Source organism: Physcomitrium patens, chromosome 23 (assembly GCF_059467195.1).
Source record: "Physcomitrium patens ecotype Gransden chromosome 23, ASM5946719v1, whole genome shotgun sequence".
NCBI lineage: Eukaryota > Viridiplantae > Streptophyta > Bryopsida > Funariales > Funariaceae > Physcomitrium > Physcomitrium patens.
In genome coordinates this window covers 11,147,595-11,172,447 of record NC_143432.1, presented here as the reverse complement: position 1 = coordinate 11,172,447, position 24,853 = coordinate 11,147,595, and the positions used below count along the sequence as shown (strand labels likewise).

The 24,853-nt window shown below is 31.6% G+C and overlaps 2 protein-coding genes and 1 long non-coding RNA gene across 12 annotated transcripts; 2 read left to right on the top strand and 1 right to left on the bottom strand.

Moving 5' to 3' along the window:
- Positions 1-920: 920 nt before the first annotated feature.
- On the bottom strand, positions 921-2,982 carry LOC112275778 (protein BPS1, chloroplastic). Its single transcript, XM_024506407.3, has one exon. It carries the CDS (start codon positions 2,344-2,346, stop codon positions 1,261-1,263), a length of 1,086 nt encoding a protein of 361 aa, XP_024362175.1. The 5' UTR covers positions 2,347-2,982; the 3' UTR covers positions 921-1,260.
- Positions 2,983-3,519: 537 nt separating this feature from the next.
- On the top strand, positions 3,520-8,631 carry LOC149986535 (uncharacterized). The gene is made up of 4 exons (XR_016500398.1): positions 3,520-3,621; positions 4,247-6,392; positions 6,905-7,294; positions 7,570-8,631. It is a non-coding gene; the product is annotated as an uncharacterized LOC149986535 (long non-coding RNA).
- Positions 8,632-9,288: 657 nt separating this feature from the next.
- On the top strand, positions 9,289-13,359 carry LOC112275664 (uncharacterized). Of its 10 annotated transcripts, none has more exons than XM_024506214.3 (5): positions 9,302-10,188; positions 10,986-11,989; positions 12,270-12,409; positions 12,588-12,679; positions 12,835-13,359. In XM_024506214.3, exons 2-5 carry the CDS (start codon positions 11,096-11,098, stop codon positions 12,981-12,983), a joined length of 1,275 nt encoding a protein of 424 aa, XP_024361982.1. In that variant the 5' UTR covers positions 9,302-10,188; positions 10,986-11,095; the 3' UTR covers positions 12,984-13,359. The 10 variants fall into 10 exon arrangements, with proteins under 10 accessions (XP_090102815.1, XP_073386537.1, XP_024361982.1 ...); XM_024506219.3 differs by having other exon boundaries at positions 9,304-10,188; positions 11,033-11,989; XM_024506217.3 differs by lacking the exon at positions 9,302-10,188 and adding an exon at positions 10,255-10,501.
- Positions 13,360-24,853: the final 11,494 nt, after the last annotated feature.

Sequence of the window (24,853 nt, the reverse complement as noted above, 5' to 3'; positions counted from 1 at the left end):
CAATTCTCTCTCTCTCTCTCTCTCTCTCTCTCTCTACATATATATACATACATAGTTTGCACATATATTTATGTGATTTTATAAATCAACTAATTATAAATAAAAATCTATTTTATACACAATTTCCAATTACATATACTTATGTTGAATTTAGAACTCATCTAAATTGCACTTTCATTTATGCATGAGTAAGAATTATTTTATTTTATTTTTTTAATCGATTCCGACCATATTTTCACATCCAATCAGGCTAACTCCGATGCCTCATTCAATTGGAAGAATGGATTTGATCTTTCAGTAGTCTCAAATTGACCTTAACCTTGACTCTTGATGCATATCAGCATCTCCTAGTCATCAATAAGGAACTTTTACGATCTGTGCAATTTGGGAAGAAAAAAAAAAGAAAAAAAGAAAAAAAAGTTTAATAGTTCATTGATGATAGTGGCAAGGAGAATCAAACCTCAGATTGTGAGCCTCAATGGCTGCTAACAATCAATGGGTAACAAGTTTAGTCGGATACACCAAAACTTCATTGTTTCGGTTTACAATGTACCCGAGAATAATTTTCTACAGCACCAAAATATCCTGAAAACCATTGCGAATCCCGAACCCTTGCAAGTCGAGATGGAAGTACCATGCCACTACGGTACAGATGTGACAAGTTCCAATAACTGAGTCCGAGTAAATAATGACAGGAAAACCTCGGGGAAACGCACATAATGCAAACAGAAACTCAAGTACATAGTAGACGATTACGAACCTTGATTAAGGATCGAAATCCCCGACAACACTCTTCATGAATGTAATCGATCAAAATTTTACTTACAACTGCAGAACCTGCTCTCTACACGTACTATCATTACAGTATTGTTGTTGTTGTTGTTGTTTTTGTTTTTGTTTTTTTTTTTTAATCAAGGAAAAAAAAAAAAAAAAAAAAAAAAAAAACACACACACACACACACACACACACATGTATGATAATGATATTATGATATTTTACGCATAATTTTCTCTTGTCACTATGTATCTACATTCACTATCCATGGATATTGATTACCGCAGGAGAATTGACTGCCAAAAGGCCAAGCCTTCACTGGATACTTTTGACAATTTGTAAAGAAATTAATCTTTACACTTGCACGACAGGCAACTTTACCTTCCAATGAGTTGCAACATACCCATTGGCACGAGGACATGAGAGGCCGTGAGTTGAGATTAGTGGAAGACCAAGTTCACAATATGATGCAATAACGCCTTCCTTTAAGTTCTTGAGCTGCTGATGATGTCAAGTAAGGCCAGCCGACTAGCAATTAACATTCTGAAGAGCTCATTTACGTGACCCTCCAACGGTGTCAACCCTTGTCCAAGATCCGAAGAATGCTTTCGTAACTCGTCCACATCCAGAGCCAACTCTTGTGCTTGCTCCTGTGACAATGGAAAGGCTCTTCCGCTCAAATATTGATCCAAAATTCCATGCAGACGACGCACAGAGGCGTCGACACTGTCAAGCTCGCGGAGCAACGCAATGGAACCTTTGTTTTTTCTTTTATCGGTGTCCTCCTTCACTCGCTGCTGCAAGGAGATTAAAGATGGTGACCATTTGTAGTGGCTTGCTACGCTTAGACTTGACAGAGGCCGCTTCGGTTTACATGTCAGAGCAGTGACCAGCAATCCGCACAAGAAAATCGTCGTCACCTTAGCTCCATAGATCGCGTTCAAGAATCCATTACCTCTAATGGCCTCTAACCCCTTCGGATTCACAAGCTTCTCTCCCATATTTCTCAACATGGAACTGCAATTCTCCAGCTTAGATTTGGGAAACCCTTGCCTGTATACTGTGTCTTTCCTATTAATAGCTTCCTTGCATTCACTCAAAGAATTCCGCGCTCGCGAATACTTAAACTCGCACGAGATTTCCCTGTTGTCAAGATTGTGCAAAGCACGCTGCACCGACATCTGGTACTGCTCTACCTCACTTATCCCTTCCTTCAGGACGTTGCAAACATCCAGAAGCTTGGCGCTGTCGTCAAGATATTCGTTTAACCATTTGTCGTCTCTCTGAAGACACAAGGTAAGTTGAGACTCTGAAATGAGAGCCTCAACGTTAATATGCGTAGCCAGAACGACAGACATAGCTTGAAGCAGCCAATGGATGCTCAAGTAGCCTTTCTCCTCACAGGCAGGCTTCAACGAGTCCAAGCTATCGCTGAGTCGGTTCTCAAATTCCTGCAACAAGGGGTGCTGCTTGGACGCCACATTGTTGGAGTTGCTGCGAAGCAGCGAGAACTGCAAGTTGAACGCCGCGCCGAGGCTTGCAAGTAACGATGATCCTTCTTTTTGCGTCATCTATCTTCTTCTAAAAAATCGAATACTTACAACTTAAATCGGCTATAGGGAGAGGTGGAAAAAAAAAAAAAAAAAGGAGCGTGAACACGCAAGCCGACTCTCTAGAGCCACTGGAAGCAGATGCAGCGAATGTGACACAACGTGTGAAATATGAAACACCAATCAGAGACACGTACGAAAAAAACACCGTTCGAAAATCAAAACAGCACGAGGGCGGAACAAAGCAACGAGCACCCGTGCGTGCAAAGCAACAGCGCTACAGAAAATCAATTGAAGCAATAATCGTTTCCCTGTAGCACAAACCTTGCCCGACAACAATCTCCCAAGACCCGCTGAAGCACGCCATGCTAACTTCACTCAACTCCTCAACTCAAAAATCCCGAGACCACGATACAAAAAATACAACGGAACGCCAATTTCAAAATCACAGCCAGCCTTCGCACTACATCGAAACCGGGGAGCTTCTCACAATTCTTCGATGCTTTACGAAAATTCCAACGAAGGCTCCACAAATCACACTGGGGGGCTCACAGAGAGCAGCATTAGTTACTCCGAGAGCAACCTTGAACCAGTTGCAAGCTCGCTCTCATCAGTCGTAGCGTAGCTATGGCAATGTGAGGGATGCTTCAAGTGAAGCGGAGCATTTGAAAGCAAGACAGACCTCCACATTTGCCCCCTTGGGAGGCCCTGACGGCGACTGTCGGCGGACACAAATCGACGGGAATTGCTTTTTTTCGTCGGGCTATCGTCTTACTTTTCAGTTACTTTTCCAGCTCGATCGCATCCACCGGAGCCTGCCACCACCCCATGACGCTTCGCTATTGGGTTCTCCTTTAAAAGCGTCCCTTGGAAATTGCGTTTACTTTAAAGTAGTATTGCCGCCAATACTTTCTGTCATCGGCTTGGATAGCTCATTGAATGAGTTCCACGTCCTTTTGATGCACCATAATTCTTTTCTTTTCTTTTTCTTTTTATTTTTCATAGATAGGATAGCAACTTCAAAATGTCTTTATCTGGAACAATTCGGACTGAGGTCTTATATAAAATTTAATATTATAATATATATATATATATATATATATATATATATCTGTTTTTTTTTTTATTGTGTAGATGAGAATGTTGAATACACCCAAATTTTTATTATATTTACCCACCCATCCAAATCATTATGAAAAGAAAATAAATGACATCTAGATTCATTTCTCCACAATTAGATTTGCAACCAATGAAAATTAACCACATTCATCATGATTATCATATTCTTTATGAAGGGTGGGTCTATTTAGTAAAAGCATGGGTCTATTTAACATTTCTCTATGTGAGTATGTGTATATATATATATATATATATATGTATATATATATAATAATGTTTTATGAACCCAACATATAGATTTTGATTTTTTTTCTTGTTACATTCTTTGAAACTATGTTGGATGCATATTTTGGATTTTTTTTTGCATTTTTGCATTTGGATTTTGAATTTGAATTTGGAATATATGTGTTGAGGTTTTAAACAATGCAAACTGATTGAGGTTGGATGAATTTGAATTTGAATTCATATATATATATATATATATATATATATTAAACAAAATACTTCATGAGTCACAAATTTATTCTTATATATATATATATATATATATATCCCTATTTAATCTTAATATGGGTAATTGAAGATATACATGTTGCCTTCTAACTCTGGTTATTCAAAGCATGTCAAGTGTACTAATAGTTGTATCACAAAACTTCCTACCTATACTTTTATATTTTAAAACAATTGAACTGTCACATTCCTTTATGTTCTTTAATTAAAATTTCATTTTCTTCAAAATTCTTTTGTGTAAAAACATTTATAAATGATTTTTAGGCTGATTGATGTTTTGGTGCTATTGTAGAACAATACAAATACTCAATGAACATAAAAGAACATTCTTTCTTATAATGATGGAATAATTAATAATTTGAATTAAGGATATCAAGTTTTAAAAGTAAATAATCAAACGTTAAATTTTTTAAAAGATATTTTAATTTTAGAAAGAGGAATACAAAAGAACCACACATATGTATGTTTGTTTTTACTAATTAAAGTATACACTATATCATTTTTTAATAATAGCAACTTCAAGATATGTTAACCAAAATGTATATTGTTAATATGGATTTGGAATGGACATGTCAGAGTCACAATTGAGATAAGAAATAACCCAAATAGCTTGTGTACGTAAGAAAAGATGTTTCCTATAAAATTATATAAAAAAATTGTATTACATTTATTTGAGTTGTTTTAGTCTTATCTATGAAAACAAATTTGCCAATTTTGGATTGCTAAGCTGGTGCATAAGTTGATTATGCCGTTCTAATTTATCAACTGTAAGGAAAGTTTGAAGATTTATAAACACAAGTAGTATACTTAGTATAATCGAATTTTATCATGTGTAAAATATTAAGACAAATAAATCATTTTTAAGGTTTGAAATTATATTAAAGTATTACATAATAATTTCAAAAAATAAATATACCAATAGAATGAATCTGACAGTCTTCTACTAGGCCAATTATTATATGATGATATTTTGTACAAGTTTTAGCATTTATGGGTTTCTTTGACTGTGAATAAAAAATAGATGAAGATTGACGGTTATACCAATTCATGATTTTCAGATGATAATAAAAATTGAAATCAAAATAAATCAAATAGCAATAAGTAGGTATCAGATATTAATTCATTACTCAAAAAGGATATTTCCTCATTAAAGGATTCTTTTTATTTCCATCCTGGTAAAAGAAAAATAATTCTTTGAGGCAAATTTCTACACTTTGATGGTGAGTATTAAAATTTAGTTTGATGTAGAAGTTTTAAATTTACTCCATCATTATTTCTGCACCTGTGCTGGTATTTGAGAAATCACCAATATATAAATCAAAATTAAACTAATACTGAAATAAATCATTGCAAAGAATTATTCAAATTAATCTAAAAAATGTGGTGGAAGAACCAAGATAATCTTCATGGGAACATTCAATAAAGTTTATTGAAGAAGTAAAAAAAAAATAGGTTTTATTAGGTATAAAGATCATTTGAATAAGGTTCAGATTTTTTAAAAGTTTTCTATTATGGATGGTGTTATTCGAGTTAAATTTATTATTTTCTTCTTAGACGATCAATAAGATATTTTTTGCTAATTAATCTCATGGTTCCCAAAATTTCTCGAAATCTTGAATTACTATTCTAATGCGTTTCATTTCTTTTCCACAAATATTATAGAACATTTGTCTTATTTAAATGTTACCATATTTTTTCTAAAATATTCAATACAGCTTTTTATCATTTAAAAAACATGCTTTTTTTAGAATATCAATAAAAAATAATTTAATATAAAGAATTACCTAACAGTTTGGAAATCAAGTCGAAGGAACTTTTATAAGCAACAGATCTATTACTAAATTATTTTCCCCAAATTATTGCACTTTTATATAATTATTATAATATAATGTTACTGTGAATAATTCATGTTTGCAAACTCATTTTAAAGTTATGATTGCTGAGAATATTAACAGTTTTTCAGTTTTCTCTACTATCAAAGTTCACTCATTTTTAATGAATTCAAAATGAAAATGAATTAATCTATTTTTATGATATAGTTCATTTTTAGAAATTCAAGATTACAAGTTTGTCAAGGTATGATATTTTAGGTATGCCGAGTATATATATACACACATACATTCATTGACAAAGCCTTTTTCTGTCAAAATTCCAATACATTTATAATGTGTTATTTTATTTTTCATTATTATTATTATTATTATTATTATTGGCTATTTCAGAATTCTCCATATCTTCCTACAAAAATATTAAAGATCATTGTCAATTTATCTTGCTCTCTTTTTGAAGTTTGAAAAATATTTCTTAATAATTTTGCATTGTTGTAATTTGAGGCATCTTGAGAAGTTTGCATCTGGGCTAAATTATGCAATCAATCCACGATAGAAGATTGACATGAATGTCCATAATTTTACGTTGGCAAATGTCCCAACAAAATTGTACTAAGAAAGATGACTCAGCAAATTGAATAAAATATTTCTCCTGCCATCTATCTTGTTTCTAAATTATTTTCTTCATTCAATTATTTTGTAGAAAAACAAATTGTTTCCATGTTTGTACAATGAAAAGGACATGTGAAATTTTTCATTAAAAAACTTGAGCAATCCCAAACAACTAACTAATAACTTTTTTCGTACTTTTTATTCATTTATACGTATAAAATATAAGTTGAATTTAGTCATAAAATTCGAATCAACCATGAATTCAAAATATAAAACAAAATCATTTTGTTATTATAGATTTCATTTTAAAAACAAAATCAAGATTAAAACTAAATCATCATCTTCTACCAAAAAAAAAAAACTAAATAGTGAAAATATCTATATATAAATATAAATTATATTTATTTGTTTATTTCTTTTACTTCATTTTCTGGTAAGAAATTAATCATAGAATGTTCCTAAAAGCGTTGATTGTCAGAAATCTATAAAAACAAACGTCTTGTAACCAGGGTGTGCAAATGATGCGATGAACGAACGTCGTGGACGAATGTGGAGGGACAGACGGATGAAAACAGTGGATGGGGGTCGTGTCGCCTTCGTCGACCCCTGGCAAATTTGACGGCCAGAAACGGCCCTGGAAGAACCACGTGGCGCACGTGGGAGACTCCACCTGACCCCTCCACCCCGGATTCCGTCATATCTCATGACGTAAATATGACGTAAACATGACGTCATAGATACTGGACCCGTTGGTCATCACCATGCATTCAGGAAGTGGCTTCTAAGATGGACGCCTACGTGGCAGTTGGATGAGGAAAATATGCCGCCACGTTGGTGGCCCTAACATTGAGATTCTCCATCCATTGGACTATGTTCCTTTTCCTTTAAAGCTTTCCAACGTGTGTATGCTTTTTTACTTTTTGACATTCCTCCATAGTGTTGAAAATAACAGAGTTCCTTTTACTTTAAAGTTTTGAAATAAGCATAGTTTTTGGGTTGGTTGGGTTTGAAGTTGAAATATGTCATTCATTTTTATGTTTGTTTTTCTTCTGGAAGTTTTACTCGGTTCTATACTTTTTATATCTTAAAGTTTGGATTTGTGTAAATTTTTATGCATACAAAAACAACTTAGCATTTTTTTAATTGATTAACTTTTCTTGATGCTTTTTTCCAGATTTTAAAATTCACTTTCAATTGGTCATATTTGGACGAAAAAGAAACAATTAATTATTTTGATATTGTAATTTTCAATGTAAAGGAGAAAAAATTGTAGTTAGGATGTAGACCTTGAGTTATATTTACAATAAGTTTTGTGTACTTTGAAGAGAATTTTGAGAAATCCACACGAAAACATACTGTGGGTGGACTCCAAGATAATGATGTTTCTATAATTTTTAATACACATGAGATCTTTTAGTTTGAGTTTTTTTCAATCCGATTATTTATGAAACTCATCAATAAATTATTTCCTGAATGGTGTGATTTCAATTAACATTTAAAATTTTAAAAAGTATAAAAAACTATATATATTCATGTAAGATGAAATTCAAAATTTCTTATGTATAATTTGTAAGATGTCAAATGATGTAGTAAAAGTTAAGATATTTTATCTTTTTGAAGACATCACTAAATATATACCAATGTTAAATATTTGTTTTATTCATTTTAGTTTTAAATTGCCTTCTTCATTACAACTTCTCAAATATTTTCTCGATATATTCAAAAGAAAATAAATATATCATAAAAACTACTTAATGCATCACAAACAGTTTTAAAACAAATAATTTTTTGTCCTAGAAAATGATTAAAATAGTGAGAGTGTATATATACGTATAAACAAATCTGTTTGCATATGCAGTTGTTAAAAAGAAGTTGCAATCTTTCTTAGTCTACTTTGTTATTTATTTTGTTTTATTACTATTTTTTTTCTATATAGATGAATTTGAAAGCATATTCTTCAAAAAGATTGTGTAATAAAAATGTAGTTTTGAAATAAGATTGCATTCAATTGAATATATACTATAATATTTCAACAAATTAGTAGTTTTTTTAATATAAAAATTTAATTTTTTAAGTTACTATTTACATAAGTTACTTAATTACACATGAATCATATTAATGATAGTTTAAAAACATAAGGTTATAAATCATTCAAATTTTAAACATTTCTATGCAACCATTTAATTTGTAAAGAAATTTTTTTGTTGGAATAATGTTTGAGATACTTGAAACCCCCCCAGATTTTAATGATAACATTGGTAATTCAACTAAAAAAAATAAGGAATATATATATATATATATATATATATATATATATATTGATGAAAACAGAATGATTTATGTAATAGTAATAATAAAAAATTTACACACATACATATATGTATTTTGAATTTTTTGATTTTTGATTTTTGATTTTTTTGATTTTTGATTTTTGATTTTTTGTTTTTTGTTTTTTGTTTTTTTTGATTTTTTGATTTTTTGTTTTTTGATTTTTTTTTCTTAAAAATATCAGTTCTATAGAATGTGCTTGCTCTCCAGTCTTGTTCGAAGAAATTCATATTTTTATTGTCACGCAAGCACAGAATATTCTAAAGGCGTATGTAAAATTGTTAGTGACCTTTCAAGATATTTCTTCACACAAAGATGCACTCTAGATATATCTGGTGATGATATTTTTCAGAAAATTAATTTTTGATCTGAAAACTTTTTCAAAAGCGCTCAATGATAAAAAAGAAAAGAAAGGTACGGGATTTTTATGGTCGTTCAAAAACCTTTAGAGCTTTTTAGCCGGTTCAAGTAGAAACAATATTCTGATATGCCTTTTGAGTCTTGAAACTGCCAAATTTATTCATGCTTTGGTACAGTTTCCATTAGATCATTAGCATGTTTGTGTATTAACTTGTATGTTTTAAAAGGCTTAGTCTTAATTTGAATTTTTTAATATACTTTTCTTTAAAAATACATAAAACTCTCAGGAACTGAATATATAAATGAAGACTTTGTATACATAATGCATATATTCAGTTCCTGAGAAAGTTGGGATGAAATTCAATCCACAACAAAAGAATAAAAGTAAAGTTGTGTATAATCAGCACCCATCAAATTAACCCACATTCCAAGCAGTTGTTGCCAAATGTTTTAACTTCATCCCAAATCAAAACACAGAAGGAAAAATAAGAAAAAGAAAAAGATGAAAATATTACAACCAGGGACACGCCGATATCTGCAAGAAACTCAACTTAAACTACAAAAAGAAAAAGACACGAAAGAAAAAAGAAACCCTCGTTGGACCGACGAGCATTTCCGTTGTCGGCGAAAGCGACGGCCATTGTGAATCTGTCCGAACTGGGCGGGTCGCAAAGATTCGCAGCTCATACCGACACCATGCACAGTCACTCGCAGAGCGAATCGATGCCGTGCTGCGAAGACGAGGTCGGCAATTGTGGGAAGAGGATGAGGGTTAGCAGTCGCGAGGATGCAATCTCGAATATTGGATTTGGGTGGAATTAGCAAAGGTTTTCGAGGACACGGGAGCGCATGCGAAAACCGTCTGGATGAACCTCTCCTCCTCTCATGCTCGGAACCCTCGTCTGGATTGGGAATTGCACATCTGCATGATCGATTGCGTCGGACACGAAAGCCTCGCTGCCCATTATCATGTTTTTGGAGGTTTTCAGGGTGGGCTCTTGCGATGGGGTTGGATTCCGAGCTCGGGTTCTTGATGTGGGTGGATTACCAGCGGCTGCGGCATTTCATGGAGCATTTATATGCTTTGGAAGATAAAGATGCGCAGGTGGGTTTTGTGTAGAATCAACACACACACACACATGTTTTATCACACGTGTGTCTAGGGATGAGGAGCGTAAATTTTGCTGTTGATTGGCGTGTAGGGGTTGTGACTGACTACCTCTTGGGTTTCAATGGACACTACTAGTTCAAGGCCTTACTTCCTTCCTCCATGAACCTAGTACAAGTTCTTTGTCCTTGCACCTTTATGAATCTGGCTTACCTTGTTTGTTTCTTAGTCCCTGTAGTTCTTTATCATTCTTCAAAAACCGCGATTGTGTTCACTTGTCAATGGACTGCCTTTATCACCTCCACTTCATGTAGAGCCTCCCCGTTATGACATCCTTACTTGTATGAATCAGCTTCCTTGTTTGTTGTGCTTTGAGTTGTTTATCGAAGCAGAGGCAGAATGAGCATTGAGAATCGTCAATGGCTGTTGAATGTACACCCTCCGTTCTGAACGTATGGAGTCGGTATTTGTTTTTGTTTATTAGAAATCGATCGTGTGAAGTAACAGTTTGTTATGATACTCTTATTCTTCGAAGTTTTGTCCCTAATCAGAATCACAGGGTTATCGTGGTAGTGTGTCTTGACTAATCACGAGCTTATTGACAGTCTCTGTCAGTCTCTTTTCTTTTCCTTTCAGTTCTCTTTCCATATTCAGTGGGAAGATTCAGTCACTGCATTCAACAGTTTGGACTATCTGCTGTTTGTCAATATGATGAAGCTTGTTCGGCCAGAATTTTTGTACAGTTCTTACTTCTTCATGGATTTGGAGTTAATACCTGACTTGATTGTATGCAGCTATGAAACATATTCTTTTTTCTAATGGAAACTATCTTCCCATGAAGGATTTTCTTGCAAGGAAGGTGGAAATTGTGTGCCTACTCTGTTGACTGAAGCGAACCAAAGTAATGAGAAATGTGAGTGGAGAGATGGAGGAGTCCGTCACGGACACGAATCAGAAAGATGGGAAAACTAACAGGCTGGAGATTGACCGGGATGGCCTTCAAATGCTACGATTGGCACACGAGGGTGACAAGGCATTGCTCAGAGGCCTTACGTTACATGGATCCGAAGAATCGAAATACCAGCAGGCAGTTGCTGATAAGTCCCCACTCACGGAGAGTGGTCATTTCAAGCACGAAGTTAAGTGTTTCCAGATTTCCAAGCCGTTGATCAGAGTGGATCACTCTGACATCAGTCACGATGATAGAACCTTGGAGGAGCAAATGACGAATGGTGCCGAGTTTGATCAAAGTTCAATATTTCAGAATACATGCAAGTCAGATGCTGCGATTAGGAGAAGTGAGGAGCTCAAGGATGTGGAAGGAGTGTGTGTGGAGCGGAAACCGGCACTTGTGAAGAAGGAAGCCTCCGAGATGAGTGACTTAACAGAGCGGCAGCAGACAATTCCTGATGATTTTCATGTCAAGTTTGTCCTTGATGGAGTTGATATGGAAGAAGATGACGAGGTGAGGGCTAGGAAGCATTTCGAATTTGTGGAGTTGAAGAAACGACTAGAGGAGGAGGAGATTATGTACGCGGGTTGCGCATTGGGGGAAGCATCTAATATCGACGCAACTGAGAAGGACCAGATTGAAGCCGATCAAGTGAGGGCCACCATGGATGGTGTGATCAACAGTCTTGCAGGGATAGCAATTTGCAAGCCAGACTCAAGCCTACGAGTTGATAAGAAGCCTCTTTCTAAATCCTTGAATATCAACAATGGAATGACAGATCTGGCTGAAGATAAATTTACGGGGCCTCAAGCGTATACGAATCGTGAGGGGAGCGGAGGGTGTCTGGTGAGACTCAGAAATGCTTCTTCGTTTGTACTCTGAAGAATTTTACGATCTGTGTTCTCTGAATAGGATCTAGTTGGTCGTCATTGTAACTTATTCAATTTAAGCAGGGTTTAGTGCATATGAATCATATTCTTATCTAGTTTGCTCATATCATCTGTGTTTAGGTCGTCCAGGGATGTTCAGAAGCGAATCATCTGCGGAGGTGATTTATGTAAAAGGATCTCCTACTCTATTGTAGAATTTCCTACTCACTTCATATCTTTGTTTCTGCTGGATGCAGTGTTGCCGAAAAGCAGTGAAACAGATAGACGAGGGGAATGCAAGTGATGTGTACATGACAAACTCCTTCTATTCATCGCTAAATATTGTCTGCCCAATCTGCGGGATTCCAGTGGTTGATCTCGTAGACCCAGTTCGAAGGTTGCAACTTTTTTCCAATTCACGTCAAGTTTTCTTGGTTTTGTAATTTACCTTCCTCCTAATTATTGGTGAGAAAGTGAGTCCATCAACCTAAAACTATTCCTCAGTATAGAATTTTTGGGGAGGATCCGAGAATGAGACAATTTGGATGCTTTTTTTTTTATTGATGTTGATTCAGTGAAGATTGTGAACACATCTACGACCGAGCTGCAGCTCTCAACTACATTGCAACAAAGAGGAAAGATGACGTTTGCCTCTGCGCAGCTTCAGGTCCACAAACAAATTTTGCAACAACTTGTGTGTGTTTGTGTGTGTGACGAGGCTGAGAAGGATCATTCTCTCAACCTGGTTGTTTTTCAATTCGGTCACAAGCTTCAGACATAGTTTAATTTACTCTATTAAAACGCCATTTTGGTGGCTTGCAGGCTGCCGCGCGTCGTTGGCCGAGAACAAGCTGGTTAACGATAGCCGCTTGTGGCAAGACATTGCAGAGCTCCGCCAGATCAAGGCAGCCATGTTGGAAAGTCGCATGTTGCAGGACTTCGCGAACATTGATGACAGTGATGATGACTGAGAGCCAGCAATGGCAACTTTGCGAGTAGGGTCGATAACACTCTTGCTGTTAATCTCTGACAACGCAGAATTCTACTGCCAGAATTTGATCCTCTCTTCCTCCTAAAGGATCCGCATCAATTTTAGAAACCCCCCTGCTCAAATCCTAACAGTAAATGTGCCAGGGTCATTGCAAGTACTCCAGAGCTTCACTTTAACTCATTTCGTGCTGGACTTGTGAAGAATACAACAGCTAATGAACTTGAGATTCAGCTTCTAGGTTGACAAGCTAAAAAAAGTAATTACAGTTAACTTTTAAGCTGAGCACTATGTACATTTTGTATCAGTAATTGAATTAACTGGAGAGTTCAGGAGCTTTACTAATTGGCAAGATAAAATACCCTGAGGCGTAAAAGTCTAGGTATGGGTGTTTGAGAAGTCAATGTGGGGTGTTGTATCGAATGTTCTCAGCAGGTTGAGCATCTCCGCTACTGCGATTGTTGTCACAGACGAAACTATTCATGTGTATTCCATCCAAATAATACAAGGTGACCTCATGGTATTCAGGGGCAAGCAAGGAAATTGCATTAATAATTCTGAGCACCATCTTTCGTTACGAAGTCCGACCCCTCCATTTTTGTGAATTTTCACATAGTAACTCCCTGATTCCTCGCACTATTGTAACACGTACATAACGGCATGTAGCCTCGTCCTCTGTGGAAGCCAAATCTGATCACTGACACCAGCTTATCCCCAATTGTAAATCCTCGACCGACTATTCTAAAAACCACCCCAACTCACTTTCCATCCAGAAGTTGGATACACAGAATTTTCACCTCATTCGAAACATAAAAGCAACATTAAAAAAACAGAACAAAAATGTGGCCAGAATACGTGTGTTTATATTCTACACATTCTAATGATCCACTGAAAACAGACTTCAAGCAAAGCAGATATCCTTCCCGAAGCAAGCTTTCCACGCACAACTGATGCACATTCCTTAGAATATGTACCCCAATCCTTCCGAATATCCCTTCAATTCAGCAATTTCCTGCACGAAAAATGTGTGTGTGTAAAGATATCTGTGCACACATACACATCCAGTTTTTTTTATGAATGAAAACATGGTTGTTATTGGAGTGTGTGAGAAGTTGGAAATATCTTGAATTGTATAAGGAAATATGGAAGATTTAGCTTGATGAAGTGGAGAAGATGGTAGAGCGGATAGAGTGAGATGGTTAGGAGAGAAGTGGAGGCGGAGCGGAAGCGATGGGGGCGACACGATTGCGAATAGGTTTAGATTAGCAACGCTCTAGTCTTCTCTTAATGTAATATTAGCAGCTGGTTATAAATATCTAGTTTACAGGACTAGGTCTCGACTACACCCCTGCCTCATACAACCAACGTGCAATGACCATTTTTGTGTGAATGTGAGGCACCAATGACAATAGCTAAGGGTGCTGCTCCCCTGATGGCTGAGCAACGCCCCTATACTAGATCACACTTCGCCAATCCAAAATAAGCGAGAGCATACTTTTTCGATCGATATGGAGGAGAATGTAGTAGTATCGGCCAGACGCCCATGCAACCTGCTCCTCAAAATCCAAGGATTAGGGACAATGCAGCCCAGTCGACATGCAATACTGACATATAAAGGTGACGTTTTCTGATGAGGAACTTTTCATTATTATGCGATTCGTGAACAGACACTGCAGCTCTGCCCGTGGAATTTATCCATGGCAAAAGTCCAGGGCAAGCCACATTGAAAGAGTGGGCTTTCTCAACCTTATACAATTGGATTTGGTCTTGTTCCCTAATTGGGAGATGATTATTTGAAATCACTTTTACCTTCCTAGAGGGGTACAACAAGCCCTCTCATTGGCTTATAGATTTGATAGAAGGGGTACAACAAGCCTTCTCATTGGCTTATAGATTTGATAGAAGGGGTACAACAAGCCTTCTCATTGGCTTATAGATTTGAGAGAAGAGAGAATTTCTTTACCACATGAAGCCTACACTTTTTGGCAACCAATGTGCAAACTTACAAATTCGTAACCTACTTGGTATGGATTCAACTCTTAGGATTAAGCCAATATCTTAGATACAAACAATGTCTAAAGATTACGGCATCAATTATTGTTTGTTGTGGAAGGATCCTCATACACATGCAAGACCATAGGCCTTAGGATTAAGATACTTATAAATAATATCACCAAAGTATTGGATATGATTAGTCTTTTAGGTCCGACTCCAAATACACCTCTCTACTACAAAGTTACAGTGTTTGGTCATTCAAATCAATGCACAAAGTAAAAGACTTAGACTATGTATCTATATAATGAAAAAGGCTCTATCTATAACAAACAACACAAAGAAACATAAGACATTGACATTGACTTAGACCACCATAGAACCAATCAATATATGGCCAATTTGGACATCAACAAGCCAATCAATAAATTAGAGAGAGGTATAACAACCAAATATATAATCTTCATCACATTCCAATAATATACAAAATCCCCCTATTATCTCTCCTCTCCTTTCATATAACGGATCAACTATTATCTATAAAATAGAATCAAGCTAACTCATTATTTGGCCCCTCACCAAATAAATCCTATACTAGATTTGAGGCAGTTGCTACAATACCACAATCTCCTAATCTTAAGTCAATAATTAGATAAGATAGAATCTCACTACCACTAGAGAATATAGTATTTAGTGCTATGTATCAAAGATATGAATCTCAAAGAAAGAGAAACTCAATACATTCTTGTGTCATTCAAAAAGTTTAAGAAATCACTTCAAGATGGTAATATATTAAACTAGAATGGTTATTATCAAAGACAAGAAGATTAGAAAGTCTTCAAACAAGACTAAGAATTAAAAAGGCATTGACAAGAGTAAAAAAGGCTTCACTCTTGCCTCCATATATACTTTCTAACTAGGAGCTAAATGACAATATGCTATAAAACCTCCAACAAGTGTTGACTTTGCTAAATACATGTCTTAACTTGCAAAGCAAGTTATTTGTATGTGGACCATATAGTTAACTTGTTCCATAAGCTACTAACATATGTAATATGTGGATAATTTGTTGATTAAATTTCTAGCTTATCAATTAATTACAAATACATATAAAATTAAAGTAGTATCTACAAAGCTTTTAAGAAACTTTTCTAAAAGATATTATGAAATTAATATACTTTTATCTACTTTTATTTAATCATATAGGTAATTATTAGAATATATATATATATATATATATATATATGTGATATAATATTCCTTTCTAGAAACAAATTTGATGAAAAGCAGTCATCATCTTTTATGGATCTTGTTTTTCTTCATCTTTGTTTTGATGAATATTGATGAAAAGCGTCAATTCTCTTCATTATATTTGTAAGATTTTTTGTTGGCACTCATGTGTATTTTTTAATATCATATCTGTACTAATCAACAAAATATTCCAATCTATTTAGATACAACCTTGAATCTAAGACTTCTTCTACCTCAAATTCTTAATTATTATTTACTTCTATAAGAAGAGGTGGCATTTTTCTTCTTCTCAAGATATTCACTATCTTATATGATTCAAGAAGAAATATGTCAAATACATGGTTGATCTTTATAGATCTAAGAAGGTGTAATTGATAAACAACATGATTGACTTATTTAAAAATAAAAAAGATTCAAGCCTATAATAGTCTAATTTGTCATAAGAATAAGTAGTTTTGATATTGCAACAAACTTATTATATCTTATTATCCATATTAAATTTTAATTATTCCTTGTGATAGGCATTTACATTAATCTTTTGTCATTCTTAAAATTCTTTTAATTATGCCTTCATTGTTGTATATAGCTCTGACAGACAATTCACCAAATCTTTTACAACAAGATTACCATTTTTTGAAAAGTCAAAAGTATCAAGTCATAGATGATAATCATAATTAATATAAAAATATTCATTGAATAGAAAAATGCATCAAATCATTGTATGCAAACTCTAATGATGACAAAAGAGTTGTCCAATCATCTTTATGATAGTTGATGGTACATCTCAAATACAACTCTAGAACTTGATTTACATGTTCCGTTTGCTCATCAGTTTGCAAATAAAAAGTCAAAGAGAGCTTTGTATCTACTTTTAAAATTTTAAAAAATATTCTTTAAAATATTAATACAAATTAATTTCTCCTATCTAATATATATCCTTGAGTAATCTATGCTAGCAAAAAATATTGTCAAAAAAAGCTTAGCCATTTTTTTACTTATGATAGATTTTATACATTGTATAAAATATGCCATCTTGGAAAAATGATCTATTATTACAAATATAGAATTATACTAACTTGAGATTGAAAGATCCATGATAAAATTTATAGAAATAAAAGACCATGGTTGTTTTAGAATATGTAATGGTTGAAGAACTTCACAAGATTGATGACAAGGAGTTTTGGATTTTGAACAAATATTACATGATTGTACAAGGTCTTTGACTATCTTTTATATTTGACATCACCAAAACTCTTTAGATCTTAGCTCCAAAGTCTTATTGTATCCAAAATGTTTTGCTATTAAAAAATCATGACAAGCTTGAAGAACATATAATCATGCTTTGCCTTTTAGAATATATAATTTTCTCTTGAAATAGAGTAGATTATTCTTGAACTTAAACTTAGAAGTACCAAGAGACTCAAAAGAATTATTTTTAATATCATGAATAAGAAGATCAAAGCTCATACTTGATTGAACTTGCTTGAGAAAAGTTGAATCAATAGTCATTGTTGATTATATTGCTTAAAGGTGAAAATGATCTGATTTCAAAAAATCATTCTTTTTTGATGAAAAGAAATAGATAAAAATTTGATAAAAATTTCTAAAAAATAAGATAAAAATTTCTAAAAAAGGTGTTTAATAAACCTTATTATTTTTTGAGTCAATAAATGATCTTGAAATCAAATCTTCATAAAGACATGTTCCAACAAACTTGGTAATCATTCAAAACTCATATCAACATGAAATACTTGAGGTTCTTGTGATCCATATAAATAATGATAGGACTGAAGGTGCCTTCTAAATAATGACATCATTCTTAAAATGAATCTATTATTGCAAGAAGTTCTTTGTTGTAGATTTAATAATTAATCTCGACTATTGAAAATTTCTTGGAATATAAAGGTATTAAGTGGAGCTTGTTATCTACTTCTATTTATGACAAAACGATACCTATAGCAAAGTGTGATGCATCTGTTTTCATGAAGAATGCCTTGAAAAAAACAATGCAATAAAAAATTGGTATAGAAATAAATTTTGTCTTAAAGGCTTTAAAAGATGCATTGACTTCTTTATTCTACTTAAGTTTGTATTTATATGTTAAACATGTAAGAAGAGCTATAACTTAAAAAAAGTTTTTAATCAAGATCTTATAATAATTAGCAAATTCTAAAAGTATTACACATCTCTTATTGTTTTTGGAATCTTCTAATCTATAATAGTTTGAATCTTCTTTGAATCTATCATTAATCTTTTGTTGAAAATGATGTATTCTAAGAAATCAACTTTAGTAATATAGAATATATATTTTTCCATCTTAACATATAATCTTATATCTCTAAGTTTTTGTAATATAAAACAAATATAAAGTTCATATTCTTTTGTATTTTTAGAGTAGATTAGAATGTTGTCTAAAAAATAGATAATAAAATCATCAAAAAAATCATAAGAAAAATCATTCATGAAATGTTGAAAAATAATTGCTATATTTGTGAGTCCAATAGATATGACATTATATTTGAAATGTCCATATTTAGTTCAAAAATCAATCTTCTATTCATCTCCTTCTTTGATGTAGACTAAGTTATATACTCATCATAGATCTATTTTTATATAAATCTATACTTGATTGAGTTGATCAAAAATTCTTAAAATTAGAAAAATGGAATACTTATTTTTAAGAATGATCTTATTAAGTCCTTGATAATCTACACACATTTGCAAAGATTCATCTTTATTCTTTACAAATAAGATAGGAGCTTGTATTAGAGATTTTGAATGGCATATGAAGTTCTTAGTCAACTGTCACAAATATGTATATCTATTGTAATTTTTATCTAGGTGATATGAATAGAGAGAAGTAGGTAAAAGTAGATTAATTTCATAATATCTTCAAAAAAAGCTTTTTATAAGCTTCTTAGACATTGTTTTGACTTTATATATATTTGTTGCTGATTAATAGGTTAGAAACTTGGACAACAATCTAACCACATATCACATGTGTTGATAGCTTGCAAAATATGTTAATCATGTTATATCCATATAGAAAGCTTTTCTTGTAAGTTAAGATATGTATTATGGAAAGTCAATATGTTTTTTGAGGTCCTATAGAATGTTGCTATATAGATCTTAGGTAGATATTATATATAGAAGCAAGAATGAAGCCTTCTTCACTCTTGTCATTTTTTTTTTTTTTTTTTTTTTTTTTTTTTGTAAATTTTTAGTTTACTTTCAAGGAGTCTCTATTTTTTTTTTTTTTTTTTTTTTTTGGCAATAGCCATTCTAATTTTTATTTTTATACATACTTCTCTATTTTTATTTCTTTGAGAGAGTCTCACTTATTTATTTGCTTTCATTGAGTTCTTATCCTTGATAAATTAACAAGAGTATACTTATAATATCAAAGCTTTGACTTTTTTTGATTTGAAGTAGATTACTCATTTTTTTTGATAAAACTAAAGTGTATTAAGCATTGCAGATTAGCCTCTTCTAAACTGATATTATTCTTAGTATTTTTTTCTTTATTTTCAAGTCCTCTTTTATTTGTCTTGAGCAATATTAGATATCTTCCTTTCTTTATATATTATTATGGAAAAGCTTCTAAAAATGAAGACTATAATGGCACAAATAAAAGAACAATTCATAGAATCATAAAAAATAGTCATAAAATAGATTAGATTTTTTATAGTCTTGACTTTTCTAAAAGTATAATCAAGAATATAATTGATGAAGTAAAAATTCATAAATTTAGTATAATTAAACTTCTATTTGTAGGTACAAGAGCTTTTTTATATGCTGCAAAAGAAGAATTATCTTGTATCATCTATGTTGTATCTATTCCTAATGGTAGAAAGACTTTAAGTAATATTTTAAGCAAATATGAAGATTTTCAAGATGTATTTGAGAAAAAAAATATGAATACTCTATCAAAACATCATCCTTATGATTGTTCAATTGACCTTCAAGAAAAAGCTCAATTGTCATTTAGACCAATTTATTATTTATTACAAAATGAATTGGCTGAACTCAAGGAATATATTGAAGAAAATTTGGTTGAAAACTTCATACACCATTCCAAATCTCCAACATGAGCTCTAATTTTATTTGTGAAGAAAAATAATAGATCATTACGGATGTGTGTTGATTATCAATAACTCAATAAAATCACTATTAAGAATAAGTATCTACTTCTTTTGATATCTAAACTTCTTGATTAATTAAACTAAGCTAAGTTCTATATAAAAATAAATCTACAAGGGGCATACAATTTGATACTCATCAAAGAAGGAGATGAATGGAAGACTACATTTCAAATAAATTATGGATATTTTGAATACAACATCATACCTTTTGGACTTATAAATACATTAATAGATTTCTAATATTTAATGAATGATATTTTTTGATAGCTTTTAGATGACTTTTTTGTCTGTTATATAGATAACATCTTAATCTATTCTTAGAATACAAAAGAACATGAACTTCATATTTATCATGAAGAACTACAATCTTCTATTTCTATGGATTTTATCATGGATCCTTTGGTCTTAAGTTTTTATGACTCTATATTTGTGATAGTAGATTGTTTCACTAAAATAACATATTTTGTATTATATACAAAAACTATCACAATTGAAAAAACAACTAAGCTTTTGCTTGACAACATGTATTGTTATTATAGATTGTATAAGGATATTATATTAAATAAGAGAACTTAGTTTGTATTAAGATTTTAGAGAACGCTTTTTAAGATTCTAAAAGTGGACATCAAACTATCTTCAACTTTCCATCCTTAAACTAATGGACAAATAAGGTGTGTAAATTAAATTTTAAAGCAATATTTGAGGTATACCATCAATTATCAATAAGATGATTGGACAATTCTTTTGCCATTGGCAAAGTTTACTTATAATAATATAATACATTCTTTTACATAATAAATATTTTTTTTTTTATTAATAATGGATGTTATTCATAATTTAATGCTTTTGACTTTTTAAAAGTTGATTATCATGCGGTAGAAGATTTGGCAAATTATTTATGTGAGCTACATATAACAATAAAGATACGACCAAAAGAGACTCAAGAACAATAAAAGTGCAATGTAGATGCTTATTGCAAGAAATAATCTCATTTTCATATTAGTGATAAGATACAGTTACTTCATTGTAATATTAAAACTATTCATTTTTATGATAAATTGGATTATTGTAGATTTAGACCATTTCCTATTTGTGAACAAGTCAATTTAGTCGCTTATTGATTATATCTACTAGAATCTATGAAAATCCATCTCGTATTTCATGTATCTTTTTTTGAGCCATATAAGACAATAAATATCCTAGAAAGAAGACAAATACCACCATTGTCATGATGTAATATAGGTAATAGGTGAAAGAGTGTGGAAATTATTATATTATAGAAGATCTTAGTTAAAATCATCTTAGAAATATAGATAATATTTAAAAGGGTAGTAAAACTAAAAATTACTAATATTATTTTTACAAAATGGGCTTCTATTTATTTTGTAGAGTCATAAATAAGACAAAACAAAGTAAATTAGAAAATTAAATGATATAGCCATATATAAGAAGGAAATTAAGAGTAAATTTTATCAAAAATTACCTCAAAAAGCCAAGAATTGATATCCAGAGAGGATTGATTGTCAACCTGAGTCGAAACCCTAAACCCTAAACCTTGATCATGAGGCACAAAATTGTACACTTATGGCGACTTTGGGATTCTTTTGAAGATCAAAAAGTGGAATTGTAGAGTAGACTTGATAGAATTTTTTTAAGCATTAATTTTGAGGGAATTGAATATATAATAAATTTGCAAGAGCTTTACAAAGTCTTAATTATTTTGGATGACTCTGAAATTTGTGAAATAAAAAGGATATTACATTTTGGAGAATTTCATGAGTTTGATAGTAGATATATAGTTTAAATTTTGATAACTTATGAAAATAGTTGTCTAAAGTATATACTATTAGTTTGAGCTTGATCAAATAGTTGAATTGAAGGCTATTGATTTTTAAATAGGTTGAGGTCTTTAAAATAGGACTTTTAGAAGTAATTAGAATTTTTAAGATCTTCAGTAATCTACTAATTAGAGTGGAGTAAAATTTGCATAAAAGTAATAGACTTGAATTACCACACATATGTGAAATTTGAGAACAATTTTATGGTTTGATAAGGAGATATTGGCACTTGAATTTCAATATTCAAATTGAAGTAGGAGGCCAATCAAGACCTAAGTAGAATTTAGGATTTTTTTTTTTTTTTTTTCTATTTAGTCAATGAAATTATCTATAAATTTTGTGTACTTATTTTCAACTCAATTGTTGATAAGTATGTAAAATATTTAAGCAAGTTCAATGATTCAATTGATAGATATTAAGATTCTAAACTATATTAGGATTAAATTGAATAGGGTTAAGGTTTAGTTTCAGATCTAGAGTTTGATCTAGGATTTAGTTTGGGTTTTAGGATTTGTTTAGGATTTGATTTAGGATTTGATTTAGGATTTGATTTAGGATTTGATCTTGGATTTGATTTAGGATTTATTTAGAGTTTGATTTAGAGTTTAATTTATGGTCTAGGATTTGATCAAAGATTTGATTTAAGATTTAAGATTTGTCTAAGGTTTGATTTAGGATGTATTTTAGGATTTAGGATTTATCTAGGATTTAATTGAAGATTTGATTTAGAGTCTAAGGTTTGATTTAGGATTTAATTTAGAATCTAGGATTTGATCTAGGATTTGATTTAGGATTTAGGATTTGTCTAGGATTTGATTTAAGAATTGGTTTAGGATTTATAGCTTGTCTAGGATTTGATTTAGGGTTTGATTTAGGATTTAAGGTTTGATCTAGAGTTCAGTTTAGGATTTAGAATTTGTCTAGGATTTCATTGAAGTCTATTAGGATTTCAACTAGGATTAAATTAGAACTTGATTGAAATTTATTTAAGATATAATTGTGATTATTTTAATATTTTTTAGAGCTTATTAAAGATTCTTTTAAAATTTATCATGGATTTTTTTTCAATTCTTTTAAGATTTCTTATTGTTTCTTTTGTAATTTCTTTAAGGTTTTTTTTGAATTTAATTAAAGCTTATTTAGTATTATTAAGGTTTAATTAGAGTTTATTTAGAATTTTATTAGAATTAAGATTTTTTATTACAATTTCTATTCTACTTTTTACAACAAAGTGCCTAGTGCACTTTTAAGCAACACCACATAATATAACACTATCTCTTAGAGAAATGGATAATAATCAAGAATTTAAGATGGAAGAAGTCTTAGAATCAAGGAGGTACTAACATAAGTTGGAATATGTTATTTATTGGCATAGATACAATATTAGCAAATTTACATGGAAGCTAGCAAAAAAATCTTACAAATGTAGTAATGAAGGTCAAAGCTTTTTATCAACAATATCTATCAAAACTTTGAAAAAAGACAAAAAATCTTTACTATAAAAGAAATACAATTTATGAAAGATTACATTCTACCTACTATCTTTATTTGTAGTTTTTATATAATTGTGGCATTAAAGAGATGAAGAATAAATAACCAACAGATTTAACTCAAGAACTATTATTTAGTAATTATTGGATGAGATATTATAATTATCATAACCTTCAAGACAATGTAATATAGATGAAGGCCTTTAAAATGACATGTTCTTCTTTGAATAGATAGAAATATATAATACATTTGGTATCATGACTAAGAAAGAGACTCTCAATGTTTGGTGATTTTATTAAAAGTAGAAACGAGTCTTCATGGTATTAGAAATATTTTGTTTGAAGGAAGTTACAATGGTTTCAATAATGATCAAATAACAAGGTTGTCTTTCGATTCTAGAATAAGATATTACTGATAGTTGAGAGGACGAATCAACTACCTTTGAAGGGAATAAAAATCAGAGTATGTTACAAATACAATTTGTCATATCTTAGACTTCCTCAATATATGATCACAACTCCTCATAGAACTCGTCACTAAAAAAAGGAGATAATATTTTGAATATATATTTACTATAATTATTACCTAGATAATATAAATAAATAAAAATAGATAAATATAAATGAATTTTATAATACCTTCTAAAAAAGCTTTTTAAAAGCTTTTAAAATATTATTTTAATTTTACATGTATTTTTAGCTGATTGGTAGGTTAAAAATTTAGTCAAAAAGCTAACTATATAGTGTCTATATAAGAAACTTACCTTGTAAGTTAAGATATATGTCATGTAAAGTCAACACATTTTTGGAGGTCCTATAAAATATTGCTACATAAATCCCAAATAGATAGTATATATAGAAGTAAGGATTTGGATGTATTAGACTTATGTATTTTACTTGACTAATAAAATTTTAGATCAAAATTTTAAAATATTAAATTTATAAGAAATATAATCTATTTAAGGATTATATTTTTTTAACCATGATAATTCTAAAATAATTAGATTTGAGAGAGATCTTATTACATTAAATAATACTATGCTATTATGATCTTTAATTGCTCTATCTAAAGGAACAATCTCATGGATTACATTTCCAAAAGACAACAAACAACTATCTATAACTTTCATATGTACAGAT